At 35.6% G+C, this 16,362-nt stretch overlaps 1 protein-coding gene across 1 annotated transcript in view; it reads left to right on the plus strand.

The window, feature by feature from the left end:
* The window catches only part of PARN (poly(A)-specific ribonuclease), a 61,987-nt gene that overhangs the window by 25,257 nt on the left and 20,368 nt on the right, over positions 1–16,362 (plus strand). Inside the window, exons 19-20 of the mRNA XM_026858823.1 lie at positions 3,238–3,324; positions 10,466–10,540. Of these exons, the coding sequence (XP_026714624.1) occupies positions 3,238–3,324; positions 10,466–10,540 (162 nt within the window). The remainder of the gene's footprint in view (positions 1–3,237; positions 3,325–10,465; positions 10,541–16,362) is intronic.

Raw genomic sequence — 16,362 nt, forward strand, 5'->3', positions numbered from 1 at the left:
GGGGGGGGGGGGGGGGGAAAAAGTGAGGTGTAGCAAACCAGGTGACTGTTGTAAGCTTTGTTGTGTTTGTCAGTTTATTTGTCCTGTAGTATTATGGATACTTATTGCAATTTTTCCAGAAATAATGCAGTTTGGTAACGTATGCTAGGTCAAATAGTATTGAATAGTGTTGAAAGTGACTTTCATCATCATCTTTTTCTTACTGTGTATTAAAAACTCCTTTGAAAATAATGAAGTTGCACAAAATGACTGCAAAGCAGAACACGAAGCAAATATTTCACACTTGAGTAGGTAGAAGGTACAGATGTTTAACAGAAGGTTCAAAGTGAAATAAAGAATAAACAGATACAGGGGTGTGGGTTAGGAGTAGTTTTTGCTCTCTAATCAATAGAAAAAGTCTGTGGTAACATCTGAACCTGGAGTTGTTACAGTTATAACTGCTTCACTACTGGGTTGAGTATTCTTAAAACTTTTTGAATTGCTAGCTGTTGCATAGGCTATACTGCAATGAGTTAATCTTTGTTGGCTTGTTAAGACAACTTGTGGGGTTTTGGTGTTTGGCTTGTGTAGTGCCAAAAAAAATTGAGTTCGGGTGCTTAAAAAATGTTGTGTCCTTTCTGGTTTATGAAGTAGCAGATATAAGGAACAAGACTTCACCTCTGCTCATGAAGGGATATTGCTTTCTTTACCTACTTGTGTCTCCATCCAATCTGATGCTCAAGTACTCATGCAAACCTGTAATTTGTCAGCATGGAGTTTCTGATAAACACATGCAAACCCGGCTTGTTTTGAGTGAAACAGATTAAAGCACTTGGAAGCAAATCACAAGTTTCAATCACAAGCAGCTATAACCTCTTCAGTTAATACTGTTTCATCTGGAAAAGGCTATATTCCTGCATACCTGTGTCCAGTATCAATTTAATTTCAGCTGATATGATCAGATAAATGAAAAATTTACCCTTTTCTAAACTGTCTGGGTTGTGCTGACCAACAAATTAGACACCATCGTACAATTTATGAAAGGGTCATGTTCTGGTCTTCCGTTTTTTTGCAACTGAAAAACTAGGTTCTTTACTTATGTGGAGCAAAGCAAGTAGTTACTCAAAACAAAACTTAATGAAACTTATTTTCCCCTGACTTCATGAAGCATTTCAGCTATGAGATGCTGAGTTATAACTGTATTATTTTTACTGTTGGTACATGCATAACAGCGCTTTCATGAAGAATTTTTTTTGGTTTTTTGTATTTTAATATCATAATTGAGTTCATGCTGCAAGCTTTTCCTTCAAAGGTAGATGCATTTGGAAATCTCTGTCCTATTTTCATGACATGTTTTGGTTAGGAACTTGAGTTTTAGAGGCCTCTAACCGTTGTTTTCTTGTGTTTATGTGAGATGTTAAAGATTTATTTGGGGATTAAAGTTCTGTTAACCCTTTGGGTAGAGGTGGGAAGGCTTTAAAACCAAAGCTGATAAAAATCTCTCCTATCTATTAAGGAAACACTGTAGCTGTTGAAAGCACTGTAGCTGTTCAAAGCTACAGTTCTTAAGTTCATGCAAAAATAAAGCCTTGCTTGTGGAATGGAGTTACACCTAGAAACATACACACTTTATACTGTAGACGCATACCAGGCTGAGGACACTACCACTTACTGTAATTACTAGTCATAACTAAACTGTAGTAATTGCCAGTGATTATCTGTATGTATGAAATAAACAGTGCTCAAGGCTTTCATCAGAAAACAGTGTAAAACTGCACTCTTAAGGGAATGTAGCAAAAAAACTTTGCAGGTTTGTCCTTGTATAATGGGGTCAAGTCCACATGAAAAGTCTGATGTAGCAATAAGAAGTGGTTGATGGTCTGAATTTGGCCACATGTGCTCCATGAATGAGATCTGCCTTGAAAGCCTCTCCTATTTTAATGCTAAAAGCTAGGGAGATCAGAAACTAGAAAAGTTTGTATCACAAAAGAATTTAGGAGGTGATTCACTAAGATGAAAGTCAGTCCTTGTATCTCTATACCCAAAAAAGAAGCTCTCCCTGGGTGTGTCTCCATGTGGTCAAGTTAAAATCTGATCATATAAAGCTGTGTAGTTAATCCTTGAGTTACCTTTAACAAACTGGAGCAGTAAACGATAAAGCGGAACACTCCAGTGGTTCAGCCTCTGTCTAACATCAAATGTAAAATGACAAGGGGAGATCTAGCAATGTGTCATGCATAAAAACAGAGATCTCTGCAGGTACCTATGGAGAGGCTCAATTAATGATTTGTAAATAATTTCATATGGAAATGGAAAATACTGAAATATCTTTGCACCTTAAAACACAGTATTCCACTTGCTGCTTCTTAAAATATGATGGGAGTTCACAGGTTCTAAAAGCTCAAGGGTCTAGTGAAAGGAACTTCAGTTGGGTGTCCATTGTGGTGATTTCTTGTACAAATGATCCTTACTGGGTGTTGTCAAAGGTCCGCCTCGTTCAGTAGCCTGCCTCTGACGATGACCAAAACCAGATGTGTAGGGGGAAGTGTGGAAAAGTGAGGCCAATATATAATCTTAATTTGTGCTGTACTCTTACCCTGTGTAGCAGTTTGACTTTGGATTCTCTCAAATTCACAAAGCTCCGGATAACTTTGAGTGTACACCAAAACCTACTTTTGCGCTGCTTCTTTAGGTGTTGGTTTTCATATGCTATTTTTTTTCTTGGTGTAGATTTTAATAAATAAAAAAGTCTGTCAGTGTTTATATTCTAACTTGTACCTAATGTTATATTAAAAACTGAATTGAACATTGTTTCACGGTGAGTTTTTTGTTGACAGAAAAATGGCAATATTGAATAACTGCTAAGAATTTTTTAAAGCTGGAGCATGAAGAGGCAGTTGATTTTTTTTTTTCTTTCTTTTTTTTTTTGTTCCTGAACTTGGCACAAAGGATGTGAAAGACTGGATTTGTGGGCATTTCCCACTGCGTGTAATGCTGTTTCAATTTCTTACACAGATGAGCTCATAGGGTTTAGTATTGCTATTTCATTTAGCATGTGATTTCATGCATAATTACAGGCAGGTTTTCGTTGGTGCCTGGTGTAGCTTCATAGACATTGTCCTGCTGTCTTATTTAAAAAAAAAAAAGAAAAAAAAAAAAGAAAGAAGAGCCAAATGACCATATTGGATAACATTTTTAGGATATTCTAAAGATACTATTAGTGACTCTTGTTTTAACGGATGCTTTTTTGTTTTGCAGTGCAGCCAAAACGAGATCATGTTCTTCATGTTACTTTTCCTAAAGAGTGGAAGACTAGTGACCTTTACCAGCTTTTCAGTGCCTTTGGTGAGTGATACAGTCTAATACAGTCTATCCTTCCTTATACACCCCCACCTTCCCTTCTCATAGCAAGTACCTCTGGTTTTGTTTGTTATTTTTAATCTGTGGATGTATATTTACTCCTAGCATAAGTAATGATGAATCGCTTTTTGTAATTTTTGAATGATGTCCTGTGGACTTTCTTTGTAATGCTGCGTTGAAAATGTTTGCCCTGATGAACTGCTCTTCAGAAATCTTTTTGTGTGTTGCTTGATGAATATCATGGACCTCTGGTCCTTTTATTTACAGCCCCTCCTGGGAGGAGGTAAGAGTTTATATAAGGTGGGGAAAAGGAATGGGGATTAGTGTGAAAGGAGGATCAAGGTTTTAGGAATAAGGTTCACCCTGCACTCTGCCTAAAGCTGCATGCTAATTTATGTGAGTCTAGGTAAGCATGCAAGCTAGGAAATAACCAATTTGATTTCAAGATTGTGAACGCCATCCAAGTCAGAAGAAACAACAAAAAAGCTATTTAATAACTGGGAAGTAGTAGTCCTGTTGTTCCTTTACGAAGTATTAGTATATAATATAAGCATATGGAGATACTGATTAACTGACAGGGATCTCCTGATACCTAACTCTTGCAGCAGAAAATATTAGTTATACTTTGTGTTCCTAAATCAGAACAAAAATGATTTTCCATACAGCCCTGTGTTAGATGTTGTTTCTAAGATTTTTATTGCAGATTGGTTTCTATTTTTTTATTGCTAGATAAGATAATGCTTCAAAAGAGATCTTTTGGGCTTGCAAAAAATTTCAACTTATTTTTCTGGGGCTTTAATTTATTTTTTTTTCTGAAGACGTAACTCCTTCCATTTCTCGAAACATTTAATGTAAAACAAAAATTACATTTTTATGAAAATAATTTTTTGCAGGATTTTCCAGAAATACCTGCTTGCAGTACTTACACTTTGTTATTAAAAGTAGCTTATTAAATGTTACATATAAAAGACATTTATGCATCTTGTCTTCCTCAAATTTAGCAATAAGGATTTTAATGGGAAAATGCTTTTTTTTTAAATAAAAAGGAAGCTATTTATGAAAATGTTTATTGAGGGAGATCACTTAGAAAAAAAAAAATAAATCTTTGCTTTACATTATGTTAGTCTTGGCAGCTCTAAGCAGAGCATGTATGACTGAATTTGTAATTTCCCTATTCCTAAAAATTTTCTGCTTGGCACTATAATTTCCCATTTTCCTGACCCCAGTCTTACTTAAAGTCCCAGTACCAGTTTTTTCCATTGGAGTATAATTGCTCTAAAACTGGGTATATTTTTCCACATGTTTTTAAGCAGATAAGTGACTAGTTCGCTCTCTGTTACGAAATGGACCTTTCCCTTTTTGGAGACAAGCAAATGAAGAGGTGTCTGTTTAGCTAGTACTTGATCAGTGTACTGCAGTTGTTTAATGTACCATGCTCAGTGGCTTAAGTTAGAGTTTGTAGGGTGGCAAACAAGTTCAGGACAAACTTCCTCCTGACTTTCATTAAAATAATTGCTGTGGTATCCATAAGGACGTTTAATCACCAGTAAAAAGATGGAAGTCCCTCAGTGTACTCAGTGTTGGCACTGTGCTCGTGTCCAGACTGTTACTGTTCTTCTCTTCACCTGGAATTTTGACTTGCTAGTCTGTGCAGAGTTTCTGGACCTGTATAAAATTCACTTAATTCCTTCTGACTTTTTGATCTATATTGCAGCATGATGCCAATATAGTGCTGGTTATGATTTAATATTCCTGATTGGGAACTCTAGAATTGTGAGTATGTAGAAAGTTACTGAGATTCTTCTAGAGCTGCTGTTACAGGGGTAAGAAACAACACAGTTTGGACATTGTTTCTATAGGCTTTTTAAAATTCAGCCATATCATTTTACATATTTTATCAACTCCTCCCTTTTGGTCTTGGTGTGAAACACAAGCACAGGTCACTACCACCAGGGGTCATACTTTCACATCGCAAAATACTATTCAATTTTGAAATTCCCATTTCTCTCACTTCTCCAGATTTCAGACCTGAATGTCTTCATACCTGGATTTAAAAACTCCTGGTATTTGGGTAGTACTTAACCTGTATTTTGTTTTAGGTCTTATTGCCATGATATCTCAAAACAAACTGCATATTATTCCTTCCAAAATTCTAGGAGCACTCATGCTTTTTCAGTTGTAGCTGGACACAGAGTGGCGCAATGTGAGTTTAAGTGATTTATCAAAAGCCAAAAAAATATGGCAGTAACAGGCATGAATCTATTAGACTAGTTAAACAAAAGTGATTTTAACTTAAACTTTTAACTGGATTAAAAATCAGTTGTTAAATTGAACAGCAGCATTAATCTGACTTTATAGAAAAATTATTTTGAAGTTGTTTTAGCTTAGTATGAGTAGAAGCAGAGTTGTAATCTTCCATGAAGCTTCTAATGAAAGCAGTGAAACAGCTGAAGGGACTGCAGTGTCAGACTTGGAACTGTTTTACTTTTGCTACTTTAGAAGGGGTGTTTGTGATTCTGAAGTCTTTCAGTACTGCATGCATACCAAGTGGACACCTGTTCCTGCAAGATGTTTTTATAGTCTCATGGGTGAATGTAGTTTCACTGTACAAGTACTTTCTGTACTATGCAGTCTCTTAGAACACTTACTTTCTTTAAATTCTTAAATTTGTGTAGATTATTTGGTCATGCTGATGTGAAATATGAAGGTATTGAAGTAGTATTTGTTGGAATACAGCTTTTGTATATAGCCTTCAATTCTATTTAGATTAATGTCTTTGGGCTTTAATTAAAACACATACTATCAAAGTATTATAAAAACTGCTACTTGAAAATTTTCCAAGTGAGTGGAGTCAAACCTCTGCATTGTATTTTGTGAGAACATGAGAGTCCTCTTTAAGAGGGAGGTGAATGTTGACGTATTTGATGGGAGTCATACTCGTCTTGAAGATGCATAAATTACTTTAAAAATGTAACCAGTCCTTTGTGTGTTTAAATCTTACTCTAGTAGTCCAAGCTACTATATAGGTGAGTTTTAAGTGACTCTTAAATACATTTTTGAGACTCATTTACAAACTGACATCTGTTTCTGTTAACCACTGTACTGCAAACTCACTGTTAAACTTTTCTTAAAAAAAAAAAAAAAGTGGACCCTGAAAAATGTCCTTTTCAAAGGTGAACAATCTAGTTTAAGGAAAACTTCTAGTACACAGTATATAAAGTATTTTTCTGAGTTCATGCTCATATAAATGAGCTCTGACTGTTGGTTTTTTGGTTTGTGGGGGTGTTTTGGGTGTGGGCGCTTTTTGTGGTGTGGGGGTTTCTTTGTTTCGTTTTTATTGATTGTTCTGGCTTTGTAGGATATTAAAAATTTTAGTTCTATTTTCCTCTATCCATTTCTGACCTTTCTTCTGTCAGTGTTTCCTTCAGCTGTTCTTGCTTTCTTTGTACCCTGTCTTCCTGCGAGAAAGGTGGAAGCTCTGTTAACCCTTCTCAATTAATTATTCACCAGGAAAACGTTGTTTGTCTTTAATATGTGCTTCAACCCTTGCTCATAGAATAAAAGCTTCAACTGTTTCTATTGTCTGATGCAGTCAGTGTCCAGAAACTGTTAGTAATTCTATCGTGGTGTCAATGTGGTTAATTTTATTTTTCTTAATTTTAAGAAAATGGAATATATTAATAAGCTTTTTCAGTTAAATGAAAGTCCCTATTGTCCTAATACCAATCCTGTGTGTTTAATTGTCAATAGCAGTTGTGTAGGAAATGTATAAGAACAGAGCCAAAGTAAAACAGCTTCCCTGCCTTCTAGCAATCTATAACTTAGGGACTCATGAGCTAGAGGTCACACTTGCAGCTTTTAGTTTGAGCCTTTCACAGCTTTCTGTAAGTCAGTTTAAAACATCCGTTATCCCATATATATTCTTGTCATCAGCAGCACTTAGCAGCATTTCCCTAACTGCAGTCAAGCATTATGTGAAGAATTGTTTTGGTTTTAAAACTTCTGTATATATTATATGTCCCTTAGTTGTTTTATAGTGAAATACTGAATCCCCTCTGTACGTCTTTCTGTTCTCACATCTCTTCTATAGATGTGTGTAGGCATCTTAGAATTTTCTCATGAATGCTGAATCCTAGTTTACTTAGTCTTTTCTATGGAAGCCTTTCCATACCTTTGGTCATTGTGATATAAAAAGGAAAATATGTTTGAATGACATAATCCATTAGTATAATTTTATTATGTAGATTTTAATGTTGTTTGAATGTTTGTGGTTTTTATATATAGAAATTTCAAATTTATTTGTATAAAAAAGTGTTACTTTGTGCCTTCATTTCCGAAGCAACAGATCAGATTTTCATCTACTCCTATTTGGGTGAAGATGCTTTATTTCACTTGATGATTTTTTTACTTTTTTACCAAGGGACATTGACATTGCATGTAGTAGCAAACAGACAAGGGGTCACAGAGGCTAACAAGGGTGTTCTTCAAAGTACTGAAGACATTTGATCTACTCTAGAAGTGTAGAGAGAGAAATCTGCTGTTTTATTTCTCAAGAGCTGGTATTCTGTTACACTGCTGTATATGGTTTATTTGGATTAGCCTTGCAGTAAGCTGGCATGCGGCGGTGTTGACTGCTAAATATTGTACTTCAAAAGCAGATGCATTTGCTTTTCATATCTTTATTGCCCTTTCACCATACTTTTGAAATGCACAATATTTACTGAGTGCTTAGCAATATTGCTGAATAATCTACTTTATTAATCTTGCCTCTCTTAAATTCTCATTTCTTAATAAAAACGAAATGTGACATAGTCTAGAAAGTATCTTTTAAGCATGGAGAATTGCATAAGAGCATTTGCTGCAGTTCTCTTCGGATTGCAGCTCAGTGTCCACTATTTAATGTTTGATTTGTTCTTAAAATTGTATATTTAAAATGTATGAATCTCAGTATAAAGGCAGCGTGTGTTGGCAGGTGTCGAAATCCTTAATTACCTAAAATATCAAATTCATTTAGAGTGCAGCAGCCCTTCCGCAGCAATGAATAAGTATCTGATACTGAAATGATGTATCATCATTAGGATGGACTTTATTTATTTTTAATTGGGACTTAGTGAAAATATGGGCAACAAAGTCCGTTTGACTAGTAGTGGAACTCCTTCAGGAGATTTTATTCTGTCACCGATCCTCTGATATTTTGTGCTAAAGGCAGACTTGCAAGATGTTCAGGAGAACTTTTCTTTCTGATCTTTCTTTTGGTCTGTTCAGGGTAGTTATGGACTTAACTACATATATAGTAAGGGGACAGAATCTGGACAGAACTTCTGTGTTGTAGAATTACAGGAGAGTGTTTTCTCAGATGTTTCAAATAATTGTTTAGAAAATTTTGCACTTAGTAATGCAGAAAAAGAAGACTTGATACATAAAGAAATTCAGAACGTTATCTTGTCAATGCCCTTGGAACAATGTTAAATCGTGCAGTGGTTTCTAATATTTAAAGGGAGCTCGGTGTCAGGGTCCTACCAAGTGCACTACAGTTTTGACTTGCAGTCATAAATCAGCTTGGGCTTTTCATGTGTTGTGAAATCTTAAGTGTCCTGTCAAAAACCAGGTAAAGACCCTTACCCATACGCAGCAAAGATCTGTGCTCTTCAAAGACTGAATTACTAGAAATTGGATTTATTTGCCCTACAAAGTGATTAAAGAAATTATAACATTTGATTTCTCAGTGTAGTCTCTTCTTAATAGCAGCCTTAGCCCTTTAGTATAGGGAAATGTCAGAAACCATACTGAATTAATTATGGTTTTGGCAGTGATCAAAACGATTATAGCTTAGTCCTAAATAGGTGGCTACTCAAATGTATAGCATGCAAACTAAATCTAACTAGGCTTTTATTTTTTATAATTAGAAAATCTGTTTATTATCTGGCTGAGTTTCAGAAGAGACTTTTATAATCTTGTAACCTGTAGGATAAATTAGATTTAAATAGATTAATCATCTGAAAATAAAATGTATTTTAAGGCATTTTTAATCATGTTTTTAACCTTCTAATGTCTGAAGGTTAAATGGTGGTGTAACGTTATATATAACTTGATTTCCTAGTCTACATGAAAAAAATTGCACCTATTTTCAGTATCTGAATTGTACTAACAGTAGAGTACTTAGATGAGGACAGGAGATGTAAATGGATTTCAGACTACAATAAGACCTTCTGTCTGGAATGGGAATCTGCTTTTGCTTGATTATGAGCTCTTTTAGTGCTAATGTGACATTTTAAGCCATTCACATAGAAAACGCACTAACTGCTTGATGAATGGGGGGCTTATTTCCAGTCACTGTTCCATTGTGACAGCTTCCAAATGAGGTCCACGATTTTACACATTTGTCCTCATGTTTACTCAAATTGAGTTGTCTTTGCACATCCAGGAAATGGTGTATAGTGGGATCCAAACAAACCAGAATTTGAAAATTTAGAGGGTTGCAAATAACTGGAGTTCTCCACTTGTGCAATCAATCTCTCCACCCCAGCTCTACTGGAATTACATGTCTTGAGTGTCTTGTGCTGGTAGAGAAACAGTGAGTGATAACTGGAGCTTGTCCATGCTGTGCCTGTAGGAAATGATGCAGTTCTGAAGGATGGGTAGGTTTTAAAACACAAAGAGCTGTTCTTTATTTTAGTACAGAGCTAAAATTTTCGCAGAAAAAAATGCTTCAATTTTTGTTGTAGTATTACATAGAACACATGATGGGAAGACTAAAAAAAACCTCTTAAGATTGTTTTTTAATAAATCTTGTAACAATTTAAATAAACAAACCAAACTCTATGAAGAAACAGAAGAATACTCTGGGAGTGAAAAAGGTATTACACGTGTCCCTTTCCTTTTGGCCCTTACTCGAGTGGGTCTGAGGGTATACAGGATGCGCATGCGCCCTAACAGTCACTGCTTTCTGAACAGTTCCAAGCTTATGTACAACTGTGTATGCACTACGCACCTTTACAGTGGACAAAAGTATTCTCAGGTGAAGTTACTCTTAGTTGACTATCTTTTCTGTCATGGCACATCAGATAAAATCTGTGAGTGAGCCCAAGATAAAAGTAGTCATAATAATTTCTTTTGCTTTTTCTAGGTAACATTCAGGTTTCGTGGATTGACGATACATCAGCATTTGTATCATTGAGCCAGCCAGAACAAGTACAAATAGGTAAGTGTTTCTGAATTTACTTCAGTAGTAAGATTTGACTTCAGCTGGCTCCTGCAAAATGCTCTCAGCCAACAGGGTCCATGACTCTGATAATAGTATTTCAACCAAGTCAGTAGTTTTGCCATAGGAGGAACTAAACTTTTATAGTACCAGCACGTGTGTTGCAGCAAAGAGAAGCACAAACTGGACTTGGTTGAGAGTTTTGTGTGTTTCATTCCATGACCCTCCAAGTACCTGAACCTGTAGGTAGAGTAACGCTAGTTTCTTCACGCAGTTTTTATTGAGGTTACTTGCTGTTACTTTGCACAAAGTAGAGCTATCAAAGATTTTTATGGTCTTTGCCTTCAAATATCCTTTGGACTGATACACCTCTTTGGTTTGGTTTACATTTGGAAGTAATAAATGCAGTGGAAAGCATTTTGTATTGTAGAACACATGCAAACTTGTAGTCTCCTAACAATTTGGACTGCTAATGTGTCCACAGTTTCTGTATTGATAATTTGCAATATCTCCAGACCTTAATCTTGTAATTTTTATTTGAACTTTTGAAAAAAGTTCATGGACAGAAGTTCTACAGGAAGTATACGTGTTTAACTGATTTCCTGAAAGTTCATTGGTTTTGAGTTTGGGGTGGTTTTTTAATATATATTGCTGCTTAGTTTGGATTTTAGGAGAGGGATTAGTTTAAAGAAAAAGAATTTGTGCATGATTACATAAATACTCTTTGTGAACCCACATCCCTAATTCACATAATTAGGACAGATAGCAGAATTTTACTATGTACAGTTGTGCAAAGTACTCTAGAAAGAACCGTTTCCAGTATAAGAAGCTGACTGAAAACATAGAGTAGAGCATTTGGATATCTTAAGAAAAATACAAAATAAATAACACTCTTGAAAAACCATCAAGAATTAAGTACAGAATAAAGGAAGAGACCAACACCTCTGAATTTACTGAAAATACTGCTTCCAGTTATGAGGAAAAGCAATCTTTTTGGGGTGGTTTTGGGTTGCTTTTTTTCTTGTTGATGTTTTGTGTTTTGGGGTGGTGGTGGTTTGTTTTGTTTGTTTGGGGACTGGATTTTTAAAGATTTTTTTGTTGTTGTTGATTGTAGTCCATAAGCTTTTAGTGTTTTCTGTAGTTTTGGGGGGGCATATATTTGAGGACTGACCCATAAACTTATTGCTGGGAACAATGACTGGGAGTGGACCATTATACACAATTATTTGGAATATAGTCATATCATCCCAATTTACTGCAGTGCGTGCATCAAATGCTGTGGAGCCAGTGAATACAGCAGTATACCTAGTGCTTTTGATTAAGTGGCTGAAATTCTGTTGCACTTAAGAGCTATCCTGCCAGAATTCCCATGATTAAGTTCTAAAAAGAAAAAAAAAAAAACAAATTGGAAAACCTCACTGAGTTTACCATCATCTATCTTACAAAGCTCAAATAAAGAAGCTTTCAGGTTCTGGATGCATAATCAGTGCACCTCTCTAATTCCTTATTAAAATCCTCTGAGCGTTTATCATACTTCCTCATACATACATATCTCTGTGGAAGGTTTTTAGTGCTTACCAGCAGCCTTACAGCAAGAGCCATTGTTTCTTCATCTATATAAGGATCATATAACTTCTAGTGAGAAGTTCCAGATAAAGAATTATGTCAAAATAAATGTGGCCCTATTTTAGCTAGCTCTTTAACTCAGGAAAGCAGTGCTAGCACTTCTTGCATGTGTTGTCTTAGCTTCTTACCTCTGAAGCATTCATGGTTTGTAAACTGCATGTATTACAGTTAGTCGTGATGCCAGCACACCATCAAAGGCTTGAGGGAAGTGCTGTTCATACAGCAACCAGTATGTTACAAGATTGGAGGAAATAAGCCTCGATCTAAACTATCCTAAGTAAAAATGTACTCTGAGTTGGGCAATCACAAATGATATGTTTGTGAAGTAGCAACTTATCTGAAGTGTCTGAAGCTTTTTATTTCAGACCTGATTACTCTTACTCAAGAGTTTGGTCTCCATGAGGTATAGACTGAGAATAAAGTGTTGGAGTTGTTACATCTTTTTGTTTTTCCAAGAGGATACATCTTTGTGGTGAAATACAACAAAATTGTGTTTACTGCTTTTTTGTTCAGATACCCTTGATGTACCGAGTATCTATAGGTCATTGTAAGTTTATATAGCTGTGCCTTTTTTCCTTCCTCTTCTCAAGCTGATTGTTTGTTTCTCTGAGTGGGACTTGCAAAACTATTTGTTTTCAACAAACACCGTGTGTTTTATGCCACTTCATAAGCAGAAAGCCTTCCTAGGTGCTGCTATAACTTCCCCACCGCTGTCACCTCAGTTACTTACCTAATGTCTGAATGCTTGGCATACGCGTTCACCACTGCTATTTCTTTCTTTTTTTTTTATTTTAAATTTTTATTTTTTGTTATAGCAACTACATATTGTGGAAAGAACTGAATGTCTGCAGAATATTTGAACTGAATCTTTCTAGCACTGCACTGTGTGTGTGTGTGTCTTATTATATACTTTGACAAACAGGGAGGCTTGTTCTGTGGCCTATGTGCTAGGAAACAAGTTATTTGTTTGAAAGCTCAGGTGATTATAGTAGATTTTTATGAAACCAGGTTAGTAAAATCTCATATACTGAAAGCCAGCCAAGCTGATAAACTGTAGCAGCCTCAATTACCAAAAAGCTGTGTGATCTTTACTGTAAAATCACTTAAACCTCTTGGGGTTTTTTCCTGTAATAAATACATCATAAAATCAAATCTGTTATTCTGTTTCCTGATCTTAAATTCTTTAATGAACTGCTTTGGCAATAAAAGTCAGTATTTGTACTTGTGATATAGTGAGCTGTGTTTAAGTGAAGAACCTAGGAAAAACTAATTATGTGGCCTGGGTTTTAACCTGTTTATATAAATATGTCTGTGTTTTCTGAACTATATAAAAAGGCTTGGAGAACTGTCAAAACAACATGATACAATGCAAGATATTGCTGCAGACACGTTTATTCTTACCTCTTAAATATGTTTCTGGCTTTGAGCTGGTATTAATATGTGTAGTTAAGAAAGCACACGTGCAACAAAAACATTTATGGAAAATAAATGAATTGAGAACAGGAAGGGTGTGTGGAAGCTTCCCAGTATTGATAAAGTGGTCAGATTTGCACTGTGTGTGAGTCTAAACACTGTAAAAACATCCAGACTTATTTTGCATCTTTTTAATAGGAAAACTGTTTGGGAAAAGCTATGAAAATAGAATCAGTTTTGTAATAATCTTCATGGAATGTTAACTGATTCTAAGTCTACCTGACTTTTTTTATTTTTTAACTCAATTCAGATCTGGGAGGTGTCGTTCAGTTGCAGATTGGTTCACATAATGAATATTTGGGTGAACTAATGTGAAGTTAAGAATTGAACACCAGATCATTTAAAGACTGATCTGCAGTCATCCCTTAGATGAGATGTACATACTCAGGATAACCAGTTGATGAATCTGGCTTGTTTCTTAAACTTGTCTTCTTTTTTCAGCTTTGTTGGTGTTAAAACAGAATTTGAACATTATTCATCCATATTACTAGTTTTGTATAACTGTATCTAAGGGTTGTATTGAAATTGTGTTAATCTTGTGTCCAAAATACAAGGTTTTTTCCATGCTGCTTCAAAAACTTTGAAAAGCTTTGATTTTACTTAAAGATTAATTTTTATCTGACTAAAAAAAAAAGGGGGGGGGGGCAAGTTGTCTTTCACATTTCAGATAATTACAATTAATTTTCATGATCATGCTTAATTTTTACATCAAACAAATGACAGATCTCTTAAAATGTGACACTGTGTAAGCTGCTGTAAGCTGTTTCTATTGCTTCCAACTCTGCTGGCTTCCGGTATTTTAAATGGACTAAAAACTTGTTTGTCTACACCCTGGGAATAGGCATAGAAATCCATTTTGAATATGTAGGTAATAAAATATATCTGTTCATCCCCGAGTGCTCTTTAAAACAGTGTTCCTGAGTTCTGTAATATCATGGATGGTAACCATTAAGACCTATTCAAAAACTGATTGATAAAACATTGGCCCATATGCTTTTCTGTTTAAAAAGTATAAATCTGATTAGCTGAATTAAACTAATGAATATCTCTTTAGATTTCACCTGGGGATCAGTAGTGTGTACATGGGCAGCAAGAACGCACACTGAATTTTTTTAGTTGTTAAAGTGTTACCCTGAAGGACCTATGAATCTTTGCATAGTACAGAAAGATTTGTTCCATCTTCCACTTATTTCCTTCTGAAAAAATAAGTGGGGGAAAGGGCAGTATTTTTATAGACAATTTTGGAACGGCTTCTAAGTTTCACACTGAATATAGCATGCTTAAAACACATAAACCAGAAACATCGGGAAACAAGAAGCAAATCCCTTAACCTTCTCATTTTGCTGCTTATAATAATGTCCAAGAATCTTCACTTTATTTGGTTATTCATGTGACTCACATATGGGCAGACTCTCTAATTTAGTATGAGAAGAGGAGACTTGTTCTTATATAAAATCTTACTACTCTTTACCGTTGGAACATAAACTTTAGCTTGAAGTGGAAGCTGCATGGAGACAGTTAACTGTTTCATAATCACCCCAGAGTTTGGTGCCTGCTGTGTCTGTATATGCGACTTGTAGCTGTGTCTTTAGTGAGGGAGGATTGTTCTTGAGTTCTGGTGGGCTCTGTTCTCTGTGTCAGTTATCACTGTTGACCTGCTGTGTTGTCATGTTAAAGTCAATAACAAGTTTGTATAAGTGGTGATTTAGGTGGCTCTAACGTGTCACTTTTTGCAACACGCTTTGCTGTAAAGGGATTTCCAAGTTACAAGCACCTGAAAACAATGATGGACAATAAATAGTCTTATTTTCTGTTGCGGTTTGCTGTTCACGGTAGGTAATTAATAAAAATTTGATAATCCTTTAGTTGGACATCTGGGAGAGAAAACTTACTGTTGCCACATTGTAGTTCATGTGGTCTCAGCCTTTCTGTCACACGTGGAGCACATGCTTTTACAGTGTGTGGCAAAAGAAAAAGCAGCATGCATTCTTACAGTCAGAACTAACTTTTGGTGTACAACTTCTGGCTCCGACGACATTAAGCTTGCTAGATAAGTGTGCTTTTGGATGCTGTTCAGCTTTGTGTATTTATAAAGTTGCCTTTTTCATCTGGAAAGGTTGGTATGAAATACGTATTATTTCAATGCTTCTTGACTTACAGGGGTGTAGGCTTCTAGTCTGGAAATGGTGGGGAAGATGGGAGAGAATTCAGCTTGCCTTGAATTTAAACCCAGTATTTTATTTTAGTTAATAAATTGATGTAACCTCAACTATTTCAGTGTTTTAACCATTTCAGTATCTCAGCCATTCTGGGCAGTTATTCAGTTTGTGAGTCCTCAGTTAATGCTTTATATCCATCGTAAACACTCATTATTCATGGTTTCCTTCAATTTTGTTGCCAGCTAACTCTCAGTGACTATTTAGGTCGCTGGTCTAGAAAGAAATTAGATGCACTCTTAAAGGGAGGTTTCTTTAGATGTTTTTTGCACTTGTGGAGTCTTTATAGTCCATCTAAAATATACTCTTAAATGCTGCTACTTGAGTGTGGATTAATTTCTCAAACATGGGAAAAGTCTTCTGTTAGATTTGTAAAGTGCTTGAAAGTAAAACTGGGTTTCTCTTCTGAGACATTGATGTAGTTATATGTTAATGGAAATAATGGACAAATTTCAGTGGCACTTCAGAATACACCTGTTTGAATTTTTTTTTTTTTCCTTAGCAGCT

This window comes from Athene cunicularia (assembly GCF_003259725.1).
Source record: "Athene cunicularia isolate RWA chromosome 14 unlocalized genomic scaffold, athCun1 chr14_part1, whole genome shotgun sequence".
In the NCBI taxonomy this organism is placed as follows: Eukaryota; Metazoa; Chordata; class Aves; order Strigiformes; family Strigidae; genus Athene; species Athene cunicularia.